This window comes from Mirounga leonina, unplaced genomic scaffold, assembly GCF_011800145.1.
Source record: "Mirounga leonina isolate KUSES-001 unplaced genomic scaffold, KU_Mleo_1.0 Mir_92, whole genome shotgun sequence".
NCBI classification, from domain to species: Eukaryota; Metazoa; Chordata; class Mammalia; order Carnivora; family Phocidae; genus Mirounga; species Mirounga leonina.
The window spans coordinates 23,081,549-23,101,902 of record NW_023270852.1 but is presented as its reverse complement, the minus strand read 5'-3'; the positions used below and the strand labels follow the sequence as shown (position 1 = coordinate 23,101,902).

General features: G+C 37.4%; 1 protein-coding gene and 1 long non-coding RNA gene across 3 annotated transcripts in view; one reads left to right on the top strand and one right to left on the bottom strand.

Annotated features, from left to right (window-relative positions):
* The window catches only part of CCDC90B (coiled-coil domain containing 90B), a 38,390-nt gene that overhangs the window by 14,995 nt on the left and 3,041 nt on the right, over positions 1-20,354 (top strand). For both annotated transcript variants that reach the window (XM_034995647.1, XM_034995648.1), the window contains exons 4-8: positions 7,874-7,975; positions 8,628-8,669; positions 8,765-8,836; positions 8,930-8,983; positions 10,316-10,430. In XM_034995647.1, coding sequence (XP_034851538.1) covers positions 7,874-7,975; positions 8,628-8,669; positions 8,765-8,836; positions 8,930-8,983; positions 10,316-10,430 — 385 coding nt within the window. The remainder of the gene's footprint in view (positions 1-7,873; positions 7,976-8,627; positions 8,670-8,764; positions 8,837-8,929; positions 8,984-10,315; positions 10,431-20,354) is intronic.
* LOC118004327 lies at positions 15,639-19,414 on the bottom strand. Its single transcript, XR_004677537.1, has 2 exons — positions 18,167-19,414; positions 15,639-17,202 (listed from the first exon to the last, which is right to left on the bottom strand). It is a non-coding gene; the product is annotated as an uncharacterized LOC118004327 (long non-coding RNA).

Here is a 20,354-nt window from a genome sequence, read left to right as displayed (position 1 = left end):
AAGGTTGTATACTAATAGAATTCCAAGAAGCTTGTAAGGTTTGTGCTGAGGCTCCTATGATGTAACTCAACAAAGTGAGTGTCTTGATCACTAGAGGTAGTTGAAAAGTACACCCCAAGTGAGAAACACATTTTTTAACAGTTATGTTTTATTTTTACTGTGAGGGCATGAGCCTTGCAGCAAGGAAAGGCTTTATCTCATCCAGAAAACACACATACAAGAACAAGAACACTGATAACCCATACTAAGTGGCAGTTGAATGAAGTCCAGCTGCTGGTATTCAGAGGGTCCAGAAGGAGATCTGAAGCCACTGAGAACGAACAAAAACAATTTTTCCAGGATTGTGGACCAAACAGGTCAGACCTTGCTGGTAGACCGCAAGTCTTCACCCCAGTACCTATTCATAATTTGAGTTATCTAAATGTACTACCATGGGTGTGAAGGTATGCAAAAAATGGAAGATGGGATTTGTCAGGGAGCCAGGAAGAACCAAGCCACTGTCTTAGGCTTCCCATACGCTTGTTTATTCAGTTTATAACCATTACTTACCCATCTTAATTTTTCTGATTCAGGAGTACACTATTGCCATGTTACAAGGGCATTAGGATGGCAAAAGTCTGGCAGTGAGGTGCCATTTTTGCAGAAGCAGAATGGACTTTGTCCACATGAGCCACAGTTTTACAAATATAAAGAAGGCTTCATATTACTTATTTGACAATGCTTTCCATGTAATTTGCATGTCAAATAAGCCTGATTGGTTTAACAAATCCTTTGGAATATGCCAGGTCAAAAAGACTTCATTTAGAATTTGATTTGGAAAAATTCATCAAAAAGACCATCAAAGATTTTTAAAAATTATTTATTTTGGAGAGAGAGAGCGAGCATGCAGGCGTGGGGGGAGGGGCAAAGGGAGCTAGGGAAAGAATCTACAAGCGGACTCCACGCTGAGCGCAGAGCTGGAGGTGGGGCCACAACCCTGAGATCATGACCTGAGCCAAAATCAAGAGTCAGATGCTTAATGACTGAGCCATTCAGGAGCCCCAAAAATATCAAAAAAGATTTTAAAGCACTTGCCTAAATAAGATAACAGATCATTATGAAATTTAATATTTAGAAGAGAAAGGAACTTTTACAATCTTACCAAAAACAGACCGAAAGTCCAAGAAAACGTTGTCCCTTTAATAGAAAACTAAATTCTAATTTTGCAACAGCTTACTTTTCATATTGGAACTTTTTTAAATAAATTTATTTTAATCTTAACCAGTTTGTGACCACACATTAAAATTCCTTTTTAATGATTCCTTTTTCAACCTTCTGTAATTATTTTTTCTACATCCCAGTTCTGTCCTATGTTTAGTAATTAATGGTTTAGTATTTTCTCTAGTATTTAGTATATCTAGAAATGATCTAGATATTTAATAAATTTAACTTAACAAAACTTTAAGGTTTTACACTACTAAAAAGATTTAGGGAGACTATTTAAAAAGATTACCTAAAATTTTTATTTACTTGTTCTTAACAATTATATTTAAATTACTTACAAAAACTTCATTAAATCTTTGAAAAAGTCAGTCATTATCCAAAGCTATTATTTTTTGTATGACACCTTCTTGAGGTGGCAAACAGTCTAACAGCCTCTAAATGCTCGACTTCTGTCCACCAATTTTTGTGGCTTTTTGGACTCCTAGATACGTGCTCGCAAGAGCCTTTATTTACATAAAGCAAGACAAAACGTGCACCTGAATATACTGGAAGTACTGTGTCCTGGCCACAGGGCCCTGTGTACACCATCAGCAATTCCCATAGAACCTTGCTGGGGTTTTCCACATGGGGAATTGTGGTCTGAAAGCCTTGGCTCCTGGAAGACCCTTCTGCCGGCTCAACTGGGCTCCAGCATAACCATCTGCCATTTCAAGCTGACCTGCCTTGTAAAGGAACGCCAGTCAGGTCAAGAGCTGAACTGAAAAACACCGAAACCAAAAGAGAGAGTCGAGCTCAGAAACAAGAGGAAATTACCACAGCCCTCAGAAACAAGAAAGACTATGAACTCAAAAGAGTTTGTGGGCACCATGTCTGTGTTTTTCGTTCTCCTTGAATGCTGCCAGAAGAAGTTTGCTTCGGTTTCTCTGACTGCCACCATTCAACCCAGTAATTTTTTTTTTTTAAGTAAGCTCTATGCCCAATATGAGGCTTGAACTCATGACCCCAAGATCAGGAGTTACATATTCTACCAACTGTGCCAGCAGGCACTCCTCAACCAAGTAGATTTAAAGATCTACTTGGCTTTATTAAATGATTCATAAATCAGACAATAGCTCATTTGGCAAGTACAGTGTGGCTCTGAGGAGTTGTACAAAATGGAAGGTTTTTATAGGAGGGTAGGGCAGGGAAGTTATTAGCAGAAGAAAAGGATTGTCCCTTAGGGGAAAAGCATAGGGTCTTATGCAGATAACCTCATCTTTCCTTAGGGGATGGAGTGTGCCCATGTGGCAGACTCATTGACACTGATCCAAAATTTCCTAACCAGATTCTTTTCTTCCATTGTATATTCTTGCCCTTCTTTGCTGTAGATTAATTTACCATACAAGCATGGGTTTATTTTTGGGCTTTCTACTCTGTTCTATTGATCTGTGTGTCTGTTTTTATGCCAGTACCAGGCTTTTTATCACAATAGCTTAATAGTGTATCTTGAAATCTGGAATTTTGACACCTCCAGCTTTGTTCTTTCTCAAGATTGCCACCGCTATTTGAAGTCCTTTGTCATTCTATACAATTTTAGGATTATTTGTTCCAGTTCTGTGAAAGATGCAGTTGGTATTTTGATAGGGATTGCATTGAATTTGTAGATTGCTTTGGGTAGTATGGACATTTTAACAATATGAATTTCTCCAGTCCATGAGCCTGGAATATTTTCCCTTCTTTGTGTGCCATCTTCAGATTCTATCATCAGTGTCTTAAAGATTTCAGAGTACAGTTTTTTCACCTCCTTGGTTTAGTCCTAGGTATTTTATTCTTTTTGGTGCAATTGTAAATGGAATTGTTTATTTCTCTGCTACTTTGTTACTAGTATATAGAAATGCAGCTGATTTTTGGGTATTAATTTTCTGTCTTCCAACTTTACTGAATTCATTTATTACTCCTAATAGGGTTTTTTTGGTGGAGTTTGGGGCTTAAGGTTTTCTGTGTATAGTTTTAGGATTTTCTTTGTATAGTTTCAAGTGATCTGCAGATAGTGACAGTTGTCCTTCCTCACCAATTCTGTGCCTTTTCTTTTTGTTGTCTGATAGCTGTGGCTAGGACTTCCAGTACTGTGTTGAATGAAACTGGTGAGAGTGGACATCTTCATCTTGTTCCTGATCTTAAAGGAAAAGCTCTCCATTATTCACCATTGAGTATCACGTTATCTGTGGGTTTGTCATACATGGCTTTTATTATGTTGAGGTATGTTCCCTCTACACCCACATTGTTGAGAGTTTTTATCATGAATGGATGCTATATTTTGTCATATGCTTTTCTTTGCATCTGTTAAGATGATCATATGGTTTTTATCCTTCCTCTTGTTAATGTGATGTACCACATTGATAGGTTTGTGAACCATCCTTGCATCCCAGGAATAAATCAAACTTGATCATGGTAAATGATCCTCTTAATGTATTGTTGAATTCAGTTTGCTAATATTTTTTGAGAATTTTGCATCGGTGCTTACCATAGATACGGGCCTGTTTTCTTTTTTTTTTTTTTTTTTTGTAGTGTTTTTGACGGGTGGTTTTGGTATCAGGGTAATGCCAGCCTCATAGAATGGATTTGGAAGTTTTCTGTCCTATTTTTTGGAATATTTTGAGAAGAAGTGTTAACTTTTGCTTAAATGTTTGGTAGAATTCACCGTGAATCTATCTGGTCCTGGACTTTTGTTTGTTGGGGTTTTTTTGATTATCAGTTCAATTTCATTACTAGTAATTGGTCTGTTCAGATTTTCTATTTCTTCCTGATTCAGTTTTGAAAGTTTATATATTTCTAGAAATTTATGTATTTCTTCTAGGTTGTCCCATTTCGCTGGCATGTAGTTTTGTAGTATTCTGTTCTAATCTTTTGTATTTCTGTGGTGTCAGTTGTTACTTACCCTCTTTCATTTTTTATTTTATTTGTGTCTTCCTCCTTTTTTTCTTGATGAGTCTGGCTAAAAGTTTATCACTTTTGTTTATCTTTTCAAAGAACCGGCTCTGGGTTTCATTATTCTATTTCTATTGGTTTTTTAGTGTCTATTTCATTTATTTCTACTCTCATCTTTATTGTTTCCTTCCTTCTACCAATTTTAGGTTTATTCTGTTCCTTTTTCTAGTTTCTTTACACGTAAGGTTAGATTATTTATTCGGAATTTTTTTTGTTTCTTGAGGTAGGCTTGTTTCACTAAGTATCTCCTTAGAACTGCTTTTACTGTGTCCCAAAGATTTTGAACCATTGTGTTTCATTTTCATTTGTCTCCATGTATTTTTTTATTTCCTCTTTGATTTCTTTATTGACCCATTGGTTGTTTCATAGCATGTTGTTAACCTCCATGTGTTTGTTTCTTCCACTTTTATTCTTGCGATTTATTTCTAGTTTCATACTGTTGCGGTTGGAAAAGATTACTATGAATTCAGTTTTACTAAATTTAGGGAGACTTGTTTTGTGGCCTCACATGTGACCTGTTCTGGAGAATGTTGTTATGTGTTCCCTTGAAAAGAATGTATAATCTGTTGTTTGGGGGTATGTCCATCTGGTCTAATATGTTGGTTGAAAGACCACTGTTTCCTTATTTATTTTTATTCTGTATGATCTATCCGTTGTTGTAAGTGGGGTATTAAAGTCTCTCAGGATCATATTACTGTCAGTTTCTCCCTTTATCTATTAATATTTCCTTTATGCATTATTAGATGCTCCAGTGTTGGGTGCATAGATATTTATAATTGTTATATCCTCTTATTGGATTGATCCCTTTATTATGTAATGCCCTTGTTTGTCTGTTAGTCTTTGTTTTAAAGTCTATTTTTATTGATGTAATTACTGCTACTCTGGCTTGCTGCACCCCCCACAATCAGTTTGCATAGGGTATCTTTTTCCATTCCTTCACTTTTAGTCTGTATGTTTCTTTAGTACTAAGGTGAGTCTCTCGTACACTGCACGTAGATGGGTCTTTTTTTATCCAATCTGTCGCTCTGTGTCTTTTGATTGGAACACTTAGACCATTTAATTTAATTATTGATGTATATGTTCTTTTTGCCATTTTGTTGCTTTTGTAATTCTCCATTCCTTTCTTGGTCTCTTGCTCTCATTCCTTGTGATTGATGACTTTCTTTAGTGTTTTGCTTAACCTTCTTTCTCTTTATTTTTTGTGTATCTCTTGCAGGTTTTAGGTTTGTGGTTGCCATAAGGTTCATATATGACATCCTAAGTACTTAGCTGTCTATATTAAGTTGATGGTTACTTAAGTTCAAACACATTCTAAAAGAAACCCATTTTTATCTACCCCCTCCACATTTTATGTATATGTTGTCATATTTCATATCTTTTTAGTTTGTGAATCCCCTTAACTGATTTTTGAATATAATTGACTTTACTACCTCTATCTTTAATCTTCAAACTCACTTTTTAAGTGTTTGCTGTACTACCTTTACTTTGTTTGCTTTTACTCATGAAAGTTTTTCATTTCATAATTTTCTTCTAATTTGACCTCTTCTTTTCCCCTCAAAGAAATCATTTTGTATTTTTTATAAGGCTTCTAAAGGTGATGAACTTTTTAAAATTTTGTCTGGAAAACTGAACAGTTCCTAATGATAACCTTGCTGGGTGGAGGATTCAGGTTGTAGGTTTTTACAACCTTAAGCATTTTTAATATATCGTACTGTTCCCTTCTGGCCTATATAGTTTCTGCAGGGAAATCAGCTGATAGTCTTGGATTTCCTTTGTATATAACTCATTGTTTCTCTCTTTCTGGTTTTAAATTTCTCCCTTTTATCTTTGACATTTTAATTACTATTTGTGGTGTGGACTTCCTTGGGTTCATCTTTAGTACTCCTCTGCACTTCTTGAACCTGGAGGTCTGTTTCCTTCCCTAAGTGAGGGAGGTTTTCATCTATCGTGTCTTCAAATAACTTATCTGCCCCCCTCTTCCTTTTCTTCTTTTGGGACCCCTATAATGCAAATGTTTTTTTGCTTGATGTTGTCCAAGAGATCCCTTAACCTATCCCTTTTTTTTCTTTTCCTTTTTACTGTTCAGCTTGGGTTCTTTCCATTGCCCTCTTTTCCATATTACTAATCTCTTTTCTATCCTCTAATCTGTTGATTCCCTTTAGTTCATCTTTCATTTCATTTATTGTGTTCTTCAAGTCTGATTGGTTCTTTTTAATTTTCTGTCTCTTTGTTCAAGTTCTTACTGAGTTTATCAACCCCAATGTCCAATCCAGTGGGCATCTTTATGTCCATAATTTTGAACTATTTATCAAGCATATTTCTTATTTCCATTCTATTTAGTCCTGTTTCCGAGGTTTTGGTTTTGTCTGAAGCAGACTCCTTTGTCTCCTCCTCTTGCTTTACTTTGTTTCTGTGAATTACATGCAACAGCTACTTTTCCAAAATAGAGTGATACTGTGTAGTCATCCCCTGTGGAGGATGTGTGCCTGATGACTTTGGCTGGCTTTCTGAATGTGTGGATGTCGGAGGCTTAGATCCTGGGGCACCTCGTGTTAGGGCCATTTTGGTGGGATGTACAGAACCAAAGCAGGTACAGGCCAGGTACAGGCCTGGACAGTCTCACAGCTCTCCATGTAGATTGCACCCTGGCCAGAGAGCTGGTGCTACAGTGGGTATTGTCTGGAGGCAGTCCCAGGGTTCTCGCCTGGTAAGACAGCTGAAGCTGAAGAGGTTTCATTCTAGGCAGCTTGGGGCTCTTCGTGGAGCTAGTGCCCTGGCAGGACAGCTTAAGTTTAAGTGAGCCTGGGCCAGGGGCTCCCAAGACCCTTCGTGCAGGTGGCACCCTGGTTGGGTGTGAGCTAATTTGGAAAAGTCCTGGGATGCTCTTAACTGGGGGTATCCTGGCAAGTTATCTGGAGGTGAAGTGTTGGGGGCCTGGGTTATTCTGGGGTGCTTTGCACATGTGCCACCTTGGCGAGTCAGCTGTTGTGAACACTGACCGTGGGTGTTCTGGTGTGGTCTCTGCTGGGGCCACCTTCACAGACACTGTGTTGGTTTGGGCCAGGGGCCTAGTGCTTGCTGAGGTGGTAGGCCAGCTGTGGTGTCTGCTCGCGTCTGTGCTCTCAAGGTGGATGGGGAAGATAAACAGTGATGTTCACCACCCGCTCTGAAGCAGAAAATACCTGCTGAGCTTCTGCACTGTTTGGCAGAGTTCTGGGGCAGGATCTTTTATATTCTAGTTACCCTTTGAAGCCTCATTGTTTTTTCTGTATCCCAGGGCAGATAGATCTGCTCATGGTCATTCAGTACTATCACTCCCACCGTGGCTCTCAGTGTCGGGATTGGGGGTTCCCTTCATGACTGTGTCTCTGTCTTGCCTTTTTGTATGTGATACATCTTTTGCTGTGCAGAAGCTGTTTGGTTAGCTCTGTGTTGTTCTTCAGGAGGAAGTGCTTTATAAATAGGTGTAGATTTGGTGTGTCCATGGAGGAGGTGAGTTCAGGGTCTTCCTGTGTGGCAACCTTGGACTGGAACCTCCTTTTCATTTTGATATGTGGTTTTCACATGGCTTGGTTTTGTTTAGTTAGCCAAGAAACATTATACCTTATAGCATAACAACAGATTATTTTACATTCCATGAAAACAATTCTGTATAAGGTGATGGCATTCTATATCACTAGGTTATTTTAATTTTGCTTTCCAGGAAATAACAGTACAACAACTAATGTCTCATTTGGACTCCATCAGGAAAGACATGGTCATCCTAGAAAAAAGTGAATTTGCAAATCTGAGAGCAGAGAATCAGGTGATACAAGTTTCGGTTTATTACTAATAAAATAACTGATCTCACATGTATTCCACTTGGTGACGAATAGGACCAAATAATGATTTTATGTGGTCAGTCAATAATTATCAAGGTTTTAGATCAAAGTATACTACATGTTTAACCATAACTAATGTTTCTATATATAAATTATGGTTTCTTGACCAAAGATTAAGGGTTGTACCTTACACATGTAAAAGTCACATGGAAGGGAAAATCTTTGAGCTCTATATTTATTATTATAAAATTTCTCATATAGCTCAATATAATGTTCTCAGAATTTAAAGTAATGTGACATTTTCCATTTTATATGATTCTGTGCTAACTTTTGTCAGTTAAAATTAGAAAACTTTCTGTACTTCAGTTGGAATTTTGATCGCTAGCTTAAATATTTTTAAATTTAGAATATCAGTCATGGTTTAAAAATAAAGTAAGTAGAACAAATACTTTTTTTGTATTGTAAAATTCATAAGAATTTTTTGAATATGATGAAATACTACTTTCCTTTTTTGTGTAGTTTTAGTTAATGGTTAATTAGAAATGTGTAGAGATCGTCCAGTTTTTGCTAATGCAGGGTTTCAGATTTGTTGTGTTTGGTATAATGGCAATTGCATGTGATTTTTTTTATACCTAGAAAATGAAAACTGAATTGGAACAAGTTAAGCAGCAACTGATAGTAAGTTTAAGTACTTTTCTCACTTTAGAATATTTTACTAATTTCAGAACAAACATTATGAGATTTCTTTTTTAATATTTTGGTTTTCTTTAAAGAATGAAACCAGTCAAATCAGAGCAGATAATAAACTGGACATCAACCTAGAAAGAAGCAGAGTAACTGATATGGTAATGTGCTTCTTGTGTTTTCTTGGTAACTTAATTCCTTTATTATTCCTTCTGGTCTTTTTTTTTAACCTCTTGATTCATCATATCCTTTAGTTTACAGATCAAGAAAAGAAACTTATGGAAGCAACCACAGAATTTACCAGCAAGGTAAACTAGTATGTAAAAATGTCTTTTATACTGCTCTCATGCCCTGTACCTGAACTGTGATTTCTGTCAGAATCCAGGTAACATATTTTGTAACTAAATTATTTGTATATACAAAGGAACTATTTTTTGAAAGCAAGGATTCACAATTAGCATTTAAATGAAGGCAGAGACTAACAGTAAATATTTATTGAATGCTTATTATGTATCAGATACTGTTTTACTTGCTTTACTTCTGTTAATTCTCCTTATCAGCCTCTGAAGTAGGCCCTCTTTAGTCCCATTTTACCAATTTGGAAAATGAGACACAGGGAAGTTAAAGTCACATAGCTAATAAGTGGTCGAGCCAGAATGTGACCCTGGATTCTGAACTCCATACTCTACAACTGTTTACCTTCTCCTAATCCTAAATTGTAATCCATGTTTAATCTCTATAGCTTGAGTAAAACCCAGCTTTTTGACTCAGCCTACAAGTTAAAAGCCATTTGGTCTACGTTCTAACAGAAGAGACATCACTCTTTTTTGCTGTTGTTTTTATTTATTTTAGAAAGAACACGAGGAGAGGGAGGGAGACTGTCTTAAGCAGACTCTGTGCTGAGCTCAGAGCCACAGGCAGGGCTCAGTTTCATGACCCTGAGATCACAACCTGAGCCAAAACCAAGAGTCGGCAGTTTGTGCCACCCAGGTGCCCTGAGACACCACTCTTTCTTAATTATTAAATAGAAGGGAAGGTCTCATTTGTCTTTCCAGGTATCCTATTCTGTTCTTTTCTTGGCCAGACAAAAGAGATAAACAAGGAAATCAAATTCTCCAGAGCTTATTTCTAAGCTCCATATGCCATCTTATCTCTCTCCCTGGTGTTACACAACAAAAGCATTTCTGCCATTCCCTTTAATACTGCTGCCAGTTCACATTATAAATCTGGGTGAGTTTTTTCTTTAAATTGTGCAAAAGTTTTAACTGTGATGTCCTAAGGATTTTTATACACAAAGTGTTTATAGTTCTAGGACTAAAACTTTTTCCTTTCCTTCCTAGTTTACCTTCTTAGTTTATTATCATATATTTTAGGTCTCAAATTTTTTACTATGAGGCTTTTAGTAGAATGTACCCAAAATAAGATAATCCAAAGAAATTAATAATAATCTCCAAATATCAAAAATTGAATATTCTTTTTGTCCGTTTGTAATGTTCATGTTTTTTCTGTCACTGTGCTTTTACTGTTTCCCCAATTAAGACCCTTGCAATACAAAGTTAGCCCTAAGTAAGGGTTTCTAATGTAAATGTTTTGTCCATAATATATAGGGACAGAATTTGTCTCATTTTTATTTACTGCAGGATACCAAAACCAGAAGTATTATTTCTGAGACCAGTAATAAAATTGACACTGAAATTGCTTCTTTGAAAACACTGATGGAGTCTAACAAGCTTGAGACAATTCGTTACCTTGCAGGTAAGGCAATTCGCTATCTTGTTAAAAAAACAAAATTCAGTATAGTAAAGCCGAAGATGTAATTGGCTTTTTTAAACAATTTGGGCAGCTTCTTATTTAGCACGTAGAGGGAATGGAAGCTCGATGCATTGTACATTATAGGAAGGAAGGTGGGGTAAGAAAGTTACTAGCAAAAGAAAAGGATTGTTGCAGGCAAGGTCACTTTCCCATGAGGATAAAAACAAGGGGTCTTTTACCCTCTGGGAGAAGGGAGAGGGCCCATGTGGCAGACCCATTATCACTAATTAGAAGATTCCCTGTTTGTTCAGTTAAGACTACATTTCTGGGAAAGTTTGAAACTGCAGTTAATGTAGGTATTAAGCCCTGGTTTGCAGAATAAGCCTGAGTGATACCATTTGGGGCCTGTGGTTTAACAATTCCCCCATTTGATCAATCTCAGCTTAATTGAAAAATGTGATCAAAATTTAAGGCATTAGTGCTGCTCTCAGTTCCCACTATTTTGTTGTTGTTTTCTCTGGTATTATCAGGGAGGCAGAATGTCCTTTGCCCTTCTAGCTGGTCTAAGAAATTGACATGAGACAGATTAACAGGAGAAAACAGACGTGAAATTTCAAAGACATTCAGGCAATGTGAGGCTTATATGACATCCTGAGCAAAGGACTGGGGGGGGTAGGGGGTCGGCGGATATAAAGGGAAGGACAGCCATTGGCAGGAAGGTGAGAGGAGATGTTTGGAAAATAAAGGTTGCTGTTACACAAATAAGCGTCTTAGGTAAAGAGGAATCTCAGTTAATAGCTCTGTATAGGCTGTCCTTTCTGTAAATGTAAACTTAGGCAGTTGATGTGGAGGTAAGGAGCTTTTCCTAAATCTGCTGGGTTTTGACTGCTTTTAAGTCAAAGTAACATTCACGGGCAAAGTGGCCTATCTTAGGGCAACCTGCCCTTGGCACTTGAAGTTTCACACATTTAAAGTTGAGCCCTGGTAGATTGTTCCATCTTGTTGAACCAGTCTTTTAGTACTGGCAATAGATCAGCTCAGGTGTAATCTCATTTCAGGAGGCCATGATGCAGGTATATTCTCAAAGTTAGGCCTGTGATTTAATTAAATAATCAGGTGTTCTGTTTCGTTAATTTTTCTGAGTTCTGAGGGTAGCTAGCCATGACTTGTAGATGTCAGGCTGGACGCATCTTCAGCTGGAGTGGGAGCAGGCAATGACAGTCTGACAGATTTTCCTGGTTCATAGTCCACATGTCTCTGATCTTTCAAGTGGCCCCTAGAACAACAGGCATACAGGTTGTCTAGATGTGAGGTAGTGTGATTTTTCTGAAGGTTACCTCAAGTTGTTTTTATTTGGTTTGCAGGGCTTCAGGGAAAAGGGCAGTTTTAGTTCTCAAATAATTCCAAGTCAGAAAGGTAGGAGAAAAATTGAAAATACGAGTTTAAAGAGTTGTAGCTAGTCATTGGAGAAAACTAGAGGTAATCTGGATCTAGTCTAGTTTTTGATGAGCAGTATTAAAATCTAATACACAGGGGTGTGTTTTTCTTTTCTGTAATCACCATTTCCACCAAAGATAACCAAATTGATGCTAGTTTGCAAAATAAGTTTGGTTTTAAAAAAACTTGGCCTGATTAATTTACATAAGTGCAGCAAGAATAGCAGTTGACCATATAGGCTCTTTAAACCTGCTTTCCTAAGAAATCTCCAGATTAAATTTTCAATAGCCTCTCAACTACTTGCCATAAGACTTCACCTGCAGTACCTATAGATTTGGGTGAATTCTTCTTTTCTCTAGGTTCCTGCATTGGCCAGGAAATGATCTTCTTTACTCACCTGGTAAAGCTGCTGGGAACTCTGTAAGCAATAGTTATTTCCAAGGAAGCTTTATAGGCTCCATAAAGTCCTTAAAGCTGTCTGGTAATATCTGAGTCTGTGTAAATCTATGTCTAAAATAGGACATTCCGTTCAAAGCCTTGATCATATAACCAATTTTCCCATTGTGTCCTGTTACAAGGAGAATAGATTCTTATTTAAATTAAGTAAACTTCCATGAAAACAGAATACTCACTGGGTTTCTGAATGCTGGAGGGATCAGATAGGGAGAAAAAGATAAATGTTTTAAATTGCTGTGAATCAGTTAGCTTAAGAAACAATCTGGAAAAACAAAACATTTTAAAAAGTCAGCAGTGTTTCAAAGTCATAAAAATAATTCTCAGTTCATTCAGTCCGATTTATTCTTGTTCTGCCTAAATCTGGTTTTTTTACTAGTTCAGAAATTCTTACCTGGTTCAGTTTTATGATCTTAAGATTATTGGAAACTTGTACTCAGAGTTCTTTACATGAGTCTCACTGAAGACATTTGCATTAGCATCAGAGTAAAACAGTAACTTAAAGATGACCGTGGTTATAGATCTGATTAGAATTCATTACAATGCAGTTGATAATTCAGTTTATTCTGTATTATACAACACTTCAAGGTAACATACCAAGATACCAGATTTTTAGGAGTTTCACTTACTTTATTAACATGTCTATACAAACACAATCTAAGAGGGTTTGGTGTCACTTTGACAGTGCTTCCACTGCAGTTTACTATACCAAATTTTCACAAAATCTGAAATGTTAGATTATGATCCAAAAATTTTAGGGTTTGATTTTTGGAAGTATATTAAAAAAATATTTAAAAGGTTTGAACATTTGATTAATTATTATGAAATAGCATTTAATTATTTAACCAAAGTGACAATAAAAGATTTCAATGGCAAATAGAAATGGTTACATCCTTGTGAGCAAAATTTAGCTCTTTCAATATTAAGACTCAGTTTTCTTAAGTCCTCAAAGATAGCCAAAGAATCCTTGTTTTCTCGGCAGATGACTTTATAAAGGTAAAGAAAAGCTTTGTTTACAATTTCTTATTAAGAGCAGACCAGTAGTTCAAGAAAATTATTTACTTAAATTCATCCTATTCTTTTCTAAAATTATTGTTCATAAACCTTCTACAGCTTTATTTTTTACATTCAGGTTTTGTCCTAAGTTTTCTCTCTTTAAATAACCACCCTCACTTTAGGACAAAATTACTATCTTTTTGTTCAGCAAAACTGTATTTTGTCAACTGAAAGAAAACCAACCTCAAAATAGGTTGGTAAATGCTTTTTTTGTCTTACCAAGGACTAAAGCCTGGGAGACCGTCTTTCATACTGCTTTGAAGAACTGCTCACAAGCACATATACCCCCTCCCTTTCATAACTACAAAGACCCGTAGGTCATCTTAATACATTATGTTTCTCTCATATCTGATTATTTGAAAATATTGCTTGCATGCCTCTGCTTAACTGATCTTCTGTTTCTACCTGTTTGATTTCTCCTTGAGGTCACTTGAGACATCAAGTCAGATAAGGCCAACATTGGTTGCATACTGCAGTTTTAGTGCACAGTTTGTATTCCTCATACTTTCCCTGCATATAGTGTTGTTTCCCTTATTTCTAGTCGTAATTACATTATAATCCTTAACTCTTAGAAACTAGTTTCTAGTGAAAACTATGTAGTAAACAATTGTGAACTGTTCGTAATTTTTAGAAACCTGTGCTTCATAGCAAAGCACAAAACATTTTCTAACATCCAAATTTATCTTTAATTTCTCTATAAGACAAAAATAGATAATGTAATGAATTTATCTTAATTCGATATTTAACTTAGCAGAACATTAAAGTTTCAAGGTTACCAAAGATCTTGGAAGACATTTAAAAGTTTACACTACAAACAAAAAAAGAAACCTTTTTTTATGTTTATTTACTTGTTCTTAAGAATTATGTTCAGACCACCCATAAAACTTCATGAGGCAATAAAGTCAACCACTGTCCTAAGTTTATTTTCTGGTAAGTTTTGCAAAAGAGATAACATGAACATATTTAACTCTTAGTAAACACATGCATAGTAGACGTGTCTTTAACCAACAATACTAAAGTTAGTCTCTAGCTTTCTGAGTTTTGGACCACCCAGTCCTTACAAGCACTTGTCTTTATAACTTTTGTTTTTATTCATACTTGTCTAGAGGACATTAAAGGCCGGATTTCCAAATACTCCCCCCCCACCCCTCCATGAAAAACTTCTCCCTAACACTGGTATTTCAAACCAGGGCTCTTTAATCCTAGAGATGATGGGGGTGGAAAATTTACATCCCAAAGGTATGGAGAGATTATTAAGGTGGAGATAGAACATATCTGCTTGTTATCAAAGACCCTTTTAGAAGTTTGCCGTTTTAATTTTCAGTCACAGGCAGTTGTGGGCTGTGTTTACATTTTAAAGATCTAAGAATTTCAAGGGACAGTGAAAGACTGCAAAACAAACTTTTTTCCTTCAGAGTTTCAGATTGCTATTTAAGATTTGGCATTTTTTCTTAAGTGCAGGACAATTTTGTACCAATATCCTGATCTTTTAAATATCTATAGACGTTGTGAGAGGCATAGGTGGGCTTTGATTTGTTTCTAGAATTGCATTTCTGGTTTTATAGAGATTTGTAAGACAAAGTTGTTACTAATTCCCACAAAATTGGATTATGGCCTGAATATCAGGGGCTTGGCCTGTTTTTTTAACTAAATTTGCTTTATATCAGATTTTTAACTAAAATTTTAATCAGAAACTTTATGCCTTTGTAAAATCTTTCTGAAGCACTTTAACAAAAGCCTTTTTACTGGGTATACAGTTCACCCTTGGCTTTTCTGTTAGCCCCTGAGTATTGGCATTTCACAAACCATTTGTAGGAGGGTCTAGGAGAAATTTTGGTCATTGTCCCTCTCCAAAGGGGGAACTGTGAATAGTCTAAATTTGGTAGGATTGTCTGAAAGTAGAGGTAAAAGCCTTTACAATTTAAAAGATTTTCTGCTGTCCGGGGAACACAATTTCTTTTGTGGCAGGTGGTCTAGGATCTACTTCTAAAGGACATTGCATAGGAATGCCTGAAGCTGGCAGAGCCTGATTCCAGAGCCCTGGAAGATAGGAGCAAAGAGAGCCTTACTGCCAGTCTTGGGTGCTTTGGTTAACATTTCTGGCTTTCAGCATTTATATGAGCAACATGTATACTTTTAACCTAGAGATTAGGCCAGAGTTCTCTGTGAAATCCTGAAGGGAAATGGGAATGAAAACAAACAGATGAGGCTGGATTTTAAGAAGGGACATTTATGTTGGATATGGACATTGATTTTTGTCTGAAGTCTGATTTCTCTTCATCTTGTCAGGGGAGTCCCTAAGGCTAGCCATTATACTAATACAGTTGAGAGCGCTCTATAAGATAGGTATTTTTAAACCTGTATACCTCTGAAACAAATAATACATTATATGTTAAAAAAAGAAGATAGTAGGAAGGGAAAATTGGAGGGGGAGACAAACCATGAGGGACTATGGGCTCTGAAAAGCAAACTGAGGGTTCTAGAGGGGGGGGGGGAGGGGTTGGCCTGGTGATGGGTATCAAAGAGGGCACATATTTAATGAAGCACGGGGTGTTCTATGCAAACAATGGATCATGGAACACTACATCAAAAACTAATGATGTAATGTATGGTGATTAACATAATAAGATTAAAAATATATATATGTAGCCAATTTAAAGGATCCATTGTCTAGGCATTGACAAATAAGATCTATCAGTAGTAACTCAAATCAATAAGCCTTTAATGGCTTAACCAAAGCCACAAGAGGCATCCAGAGAAGGGTGGAGATAATGTAGCTCCCGTGATCCGAAAGTTTACTCCCAAAATTAATCTAAGGAAACAAAGGCCTTCATTGCACAGGTATTAAGGATAATGCAATGAAAACCGTGTCTCTGATCTCCCACAAAAATGTGAGACTCCTGTCACAAAACCACTAATCTTTGACACCAGGCAGGTGCCACTTAGGAATGGGACTTTCCAGCACTAACAACAAAGGTCCCTATGGCCTGGGACCTCTCATAGGAAACTCTGCTGAGAGGGGCATAGCTAGACAGGGTCAGAACCCATCTATTCAACTGGCCATCAGGGTGTACCCTCTGGATAGCGGAGACCAAAAAGAATATTCTCAGTGGTCACAAAGCCAAGCTCTGAAGACCTAGAATAAGACAAAAGGGAAAAAACCATCCAGTTTTTCTTGTAGCTAAGCCGTGGGGGTCTCTTGGAACAACACTAATACCTGGGAGGCTTATGCTATGGATTGTGTGTTTTATAGCCTACCTTGTTGCACAGAAGTTTTCTGGAAGTTGGCAAGTGACCTTTGTCAATCTAAGCTGTCCAGGACCAACTTAGCATGGGAGTCTTTGAGCTAGGTGGCAAGCACTCTACTGGCTTTTAAGTGCCAAAGCTGTGTCCACCAATTTTGTGGCTTCCAAGATGTCCCTTAGCAACAGCCTTTACCTCATGTATGACAAATGACATAAAAGACACAGGAAAACAAAGACAGTCCCTGGGATGAAATGCATCCATAACCAAGGAGTACTCTACTTAATTTACCAACAGTCATTAAGCACAAGGAACTAGTTCCACAAATATTTTCTCCCGCTCATCTTCATTTAGAAAAAGGGTTCTCACCACTCTTGCTCTTGACTCAGATTCCATAGAGATTCCAGGAGATACACATGATAAGAAATCTTACCCTCTGCTGGCTATATGTCAGATTTTCCAAGGATCTCTCTGCTGCAGCAGTGCCGGGGGAGAGTGGTATCCAGTGAGTTTAAAGCATCCTGCTGTTTATGCCAACTGTCTGTCAGGAAGAAAGAATGTCCTCTGCCCTTCAGGGTTCTTCTAGCTGGATCAAGAATCAAATTGACATGACACATTAACAAGAGAAAATCAAATTTGGTTTCATATGGACATGGGGAATCCACAGACATGAAATCCCAACAGGCAACATGAAGCTTACATGACATCCTGAGCTAAGGAGAGGGGTTATGGATCCTGGGGATAGGGGAGGAAGGTCCATTAGCACCAAAATCAAACAAGTCAGAGACTCTGGAAGGAATCATCTTTTTAAGCCAAGCAACCTGTTCTTTGATCTTTCGTAACTGAGTTTCAGCTTCCCCAGAAAAGTTGCTCTAGGCATAGCAGGTGGTCACCAGAGCATAGACACCGCTTTGCTCAGCAAAAAAATAATCAAGAGCTATTCTATTATCAAGGACAACTTTGGCTACAGAATCTAAGGATCTTTGTTGGGCTGCTATTTTTTTTAGCAGCAAATTTTGTAATAACTTAGGAATTAAGGAGAAGTTCTTAATCATAGTCTCATTTATATATTTATCCCTAAACAGGGAAATAGGGATTGGCCAAAAGGAGTGAATCCTGAATCAGAAAAGCATCCTGGTATAAATCCTTTAAACTTAGGGGAGTCGAAACACTGTGATGTGTTATTTTGCTTGTGAAAAGTTAAAGGCCTTTATTTACACAAAACAAGACAAACATGTGCCTCAACACAACCAGCAGTAACCAAAATATGTCACTGCAGACTGTCCAAGAGAAGGCCATGCACACCACCAGCAGTTCCCAAACTGAACTCAAGCAGACTTCATTCAGGGACTATGGACTAGAAATGAGGAAAGGACTAAACCAGTAAACCCCAGTAACTGGGGGAAGGATTCCAATGTGGAATTGTAGACTGAACCAAGGGTTAAGTCCATTAGAGCCTTCTTTGTTAGTCTAGACTGATTCATTAACCCTGGACTGGAAAGCCAATTAGATGGGTGGCTTGAACCCAAAAAGAGCTGAAACTGACTTACCAAAGGCCCTCAAATGACAAGAAAGTGAACTCTCAGCATTTGTGGGGTGCCACACCTGTGTTTCTCATTGTCCCCAAAAGCCAATAGATGTTTGCTTCAGATCTCAGCGCTGCCACCAAATCTGTTAAAAAAACAAACCTAGTAAACTTGAAGATCTAATTGGCTTTATTAAATGAACTGGGCAGCATCTCATTTAGCCAGTAGAGGGGAGCTCCCAGGAGTTGTCCAAAATGTAAGGTTTTGGGGCACCTGGCTGGATGGCTCAGTTGAGAGAGCATGTGACTTTTGATCTTGAGGTCATGAGTTTGAGCCTCATATTGGGTATAGAGATTACTTAAATAAAACTTAAAAAAAAAAAAATGGAAGGTGAAAAGGAGAGTTGGGCAAGTAGGTTATTAGCAAAAGGATTGTTCCAAGTAGTCACTTTCCCTTAGTGGAAGAGCGGGAAGTCTTATGCACATCACTTCATCTTCTTGTGGGGTATGGAGAGGACTCATGTGGCAGACTCCTCGCTGATCCACAGAATTCCTGACTGACTGGTTAAAACCACACTGTTTAAACTACAATCAGATATTAAGCCCCAGTCTGGGGACTTGGCCTCAGTGACACCATTTGGGGCCTGTGGTTTTAACATTGTGTTTTTCAGAGAAAGTAATTGCTGTCATTTGATACTGAGACCTGTTAGCTCCTATCTCCCAGGGTAACCATGGAGCACAAAAGAAAAAAAAGAGCTAGAACACATTTCCTTTATCACTTGACAGTGCTGGAAGAATAGAAGTTTAACAGGCAGTAAGTTTAAGATATAAGTTTAACTGGTGACTCTGCAACCTACTAATAGGAAAAAGCATATGGATATCAAAGAAATACATAAAAACAAGTACAAAGTGATGCAAAGATAAACTGGTTATTCCACAATGCAAAAAAATGAAAATTTTACTTTTATTCCTATGTTTTTCCATAAGGACTTACAGAGTGGACTTACAGAGAAAGATCACTAAAACAGAGGCAAAAACCATAGCAAGCATAGGGGGAAAATTACCCTATACTTTGAATCCAGCTGAGTACAAATATTAGAGACCCAAAAATTAGATTGTCACATACTGAGCTCCTCAAGTACCATGTGACTGACACAGGGCCCAAAGGAATGAGAAGAGTGCCCTACTTTTGTAGTACTTTTCTCTTTCTTTTTATAAGAAGTAATGTGTTGGGCGCCTGGGTGGCTCAGTCGTTAAGCGTCTGCCTTCGGCTCAGGTCATGATCCCGGGGTCCTGGGATGGAGCCCCACATGGGGCTCCCTGCTCAGTGGGAAGCTGGCTTCTCCCTCTCCCACTCCCCCTGCTTGTGTTCCTGCTCTCGCTATGTCTCTCTCTGTCAAATAAATAAATAAAATCTTTAAAAAAAAAAAAGTAATGTGTTTTACTATTAGAGTATATCTCTTTCTAGGCTTTTTCTTCTGTATATAAATATTGCGGATTATTAAAAATAACTAGATTGTATTGTACAGACTACAGCTTTTTCAAATTTAACCAAATGTTTTGAGTATCTTTACATATCAATACATATGTATGTTTTTACTAGAAAGTATTCCATTATATGAAAATGCCATAATTTATTTCTCCAGACCTCTGTTGGCAAACATTCTGCTCCCAATTTCTCATTATTATAAATGATATTGTACCCAACAGCCATGTGTGTGAGACACACATGTGCGCGCACACACACACATATCTTTCTGCCCTTATGCTAGTAGTTCTATATAATTGTTTAGGACCATCTAAAATTGGGGGTCCAAAAGATACGCACATTTAAAATGGCTTATATTACTGAATTGTTGTCCAAAATAAAACTGCTGATTTATACCATCAGTGGTTTTTCTGGGCAGCCTCTATGAGTGAAGGTGAAGCCCCCAGCCCTCAGCTGATACATACCTCCTTTCCTTTCTTCACCTTGAATCTTTTAAAATATTTTCTCTTTTTAAAATACTTAGCTTCTGTTGAAGATTTATTTGAAAAATTCTAAGGCTAAAGTAAGTTTTGAAAACAACTAGCAAAGTCTCTAACTAGAGATCTTCAGTTCACTGCTGATGCTCAGGGGAAATTACATAATTGCCCAGTTTGCAGTGTTCATTCCCACTCTCAGAATAGATCTCAGAGCAGCCTAGGTTAGGAGGAGCTTCCGATTCTACTCA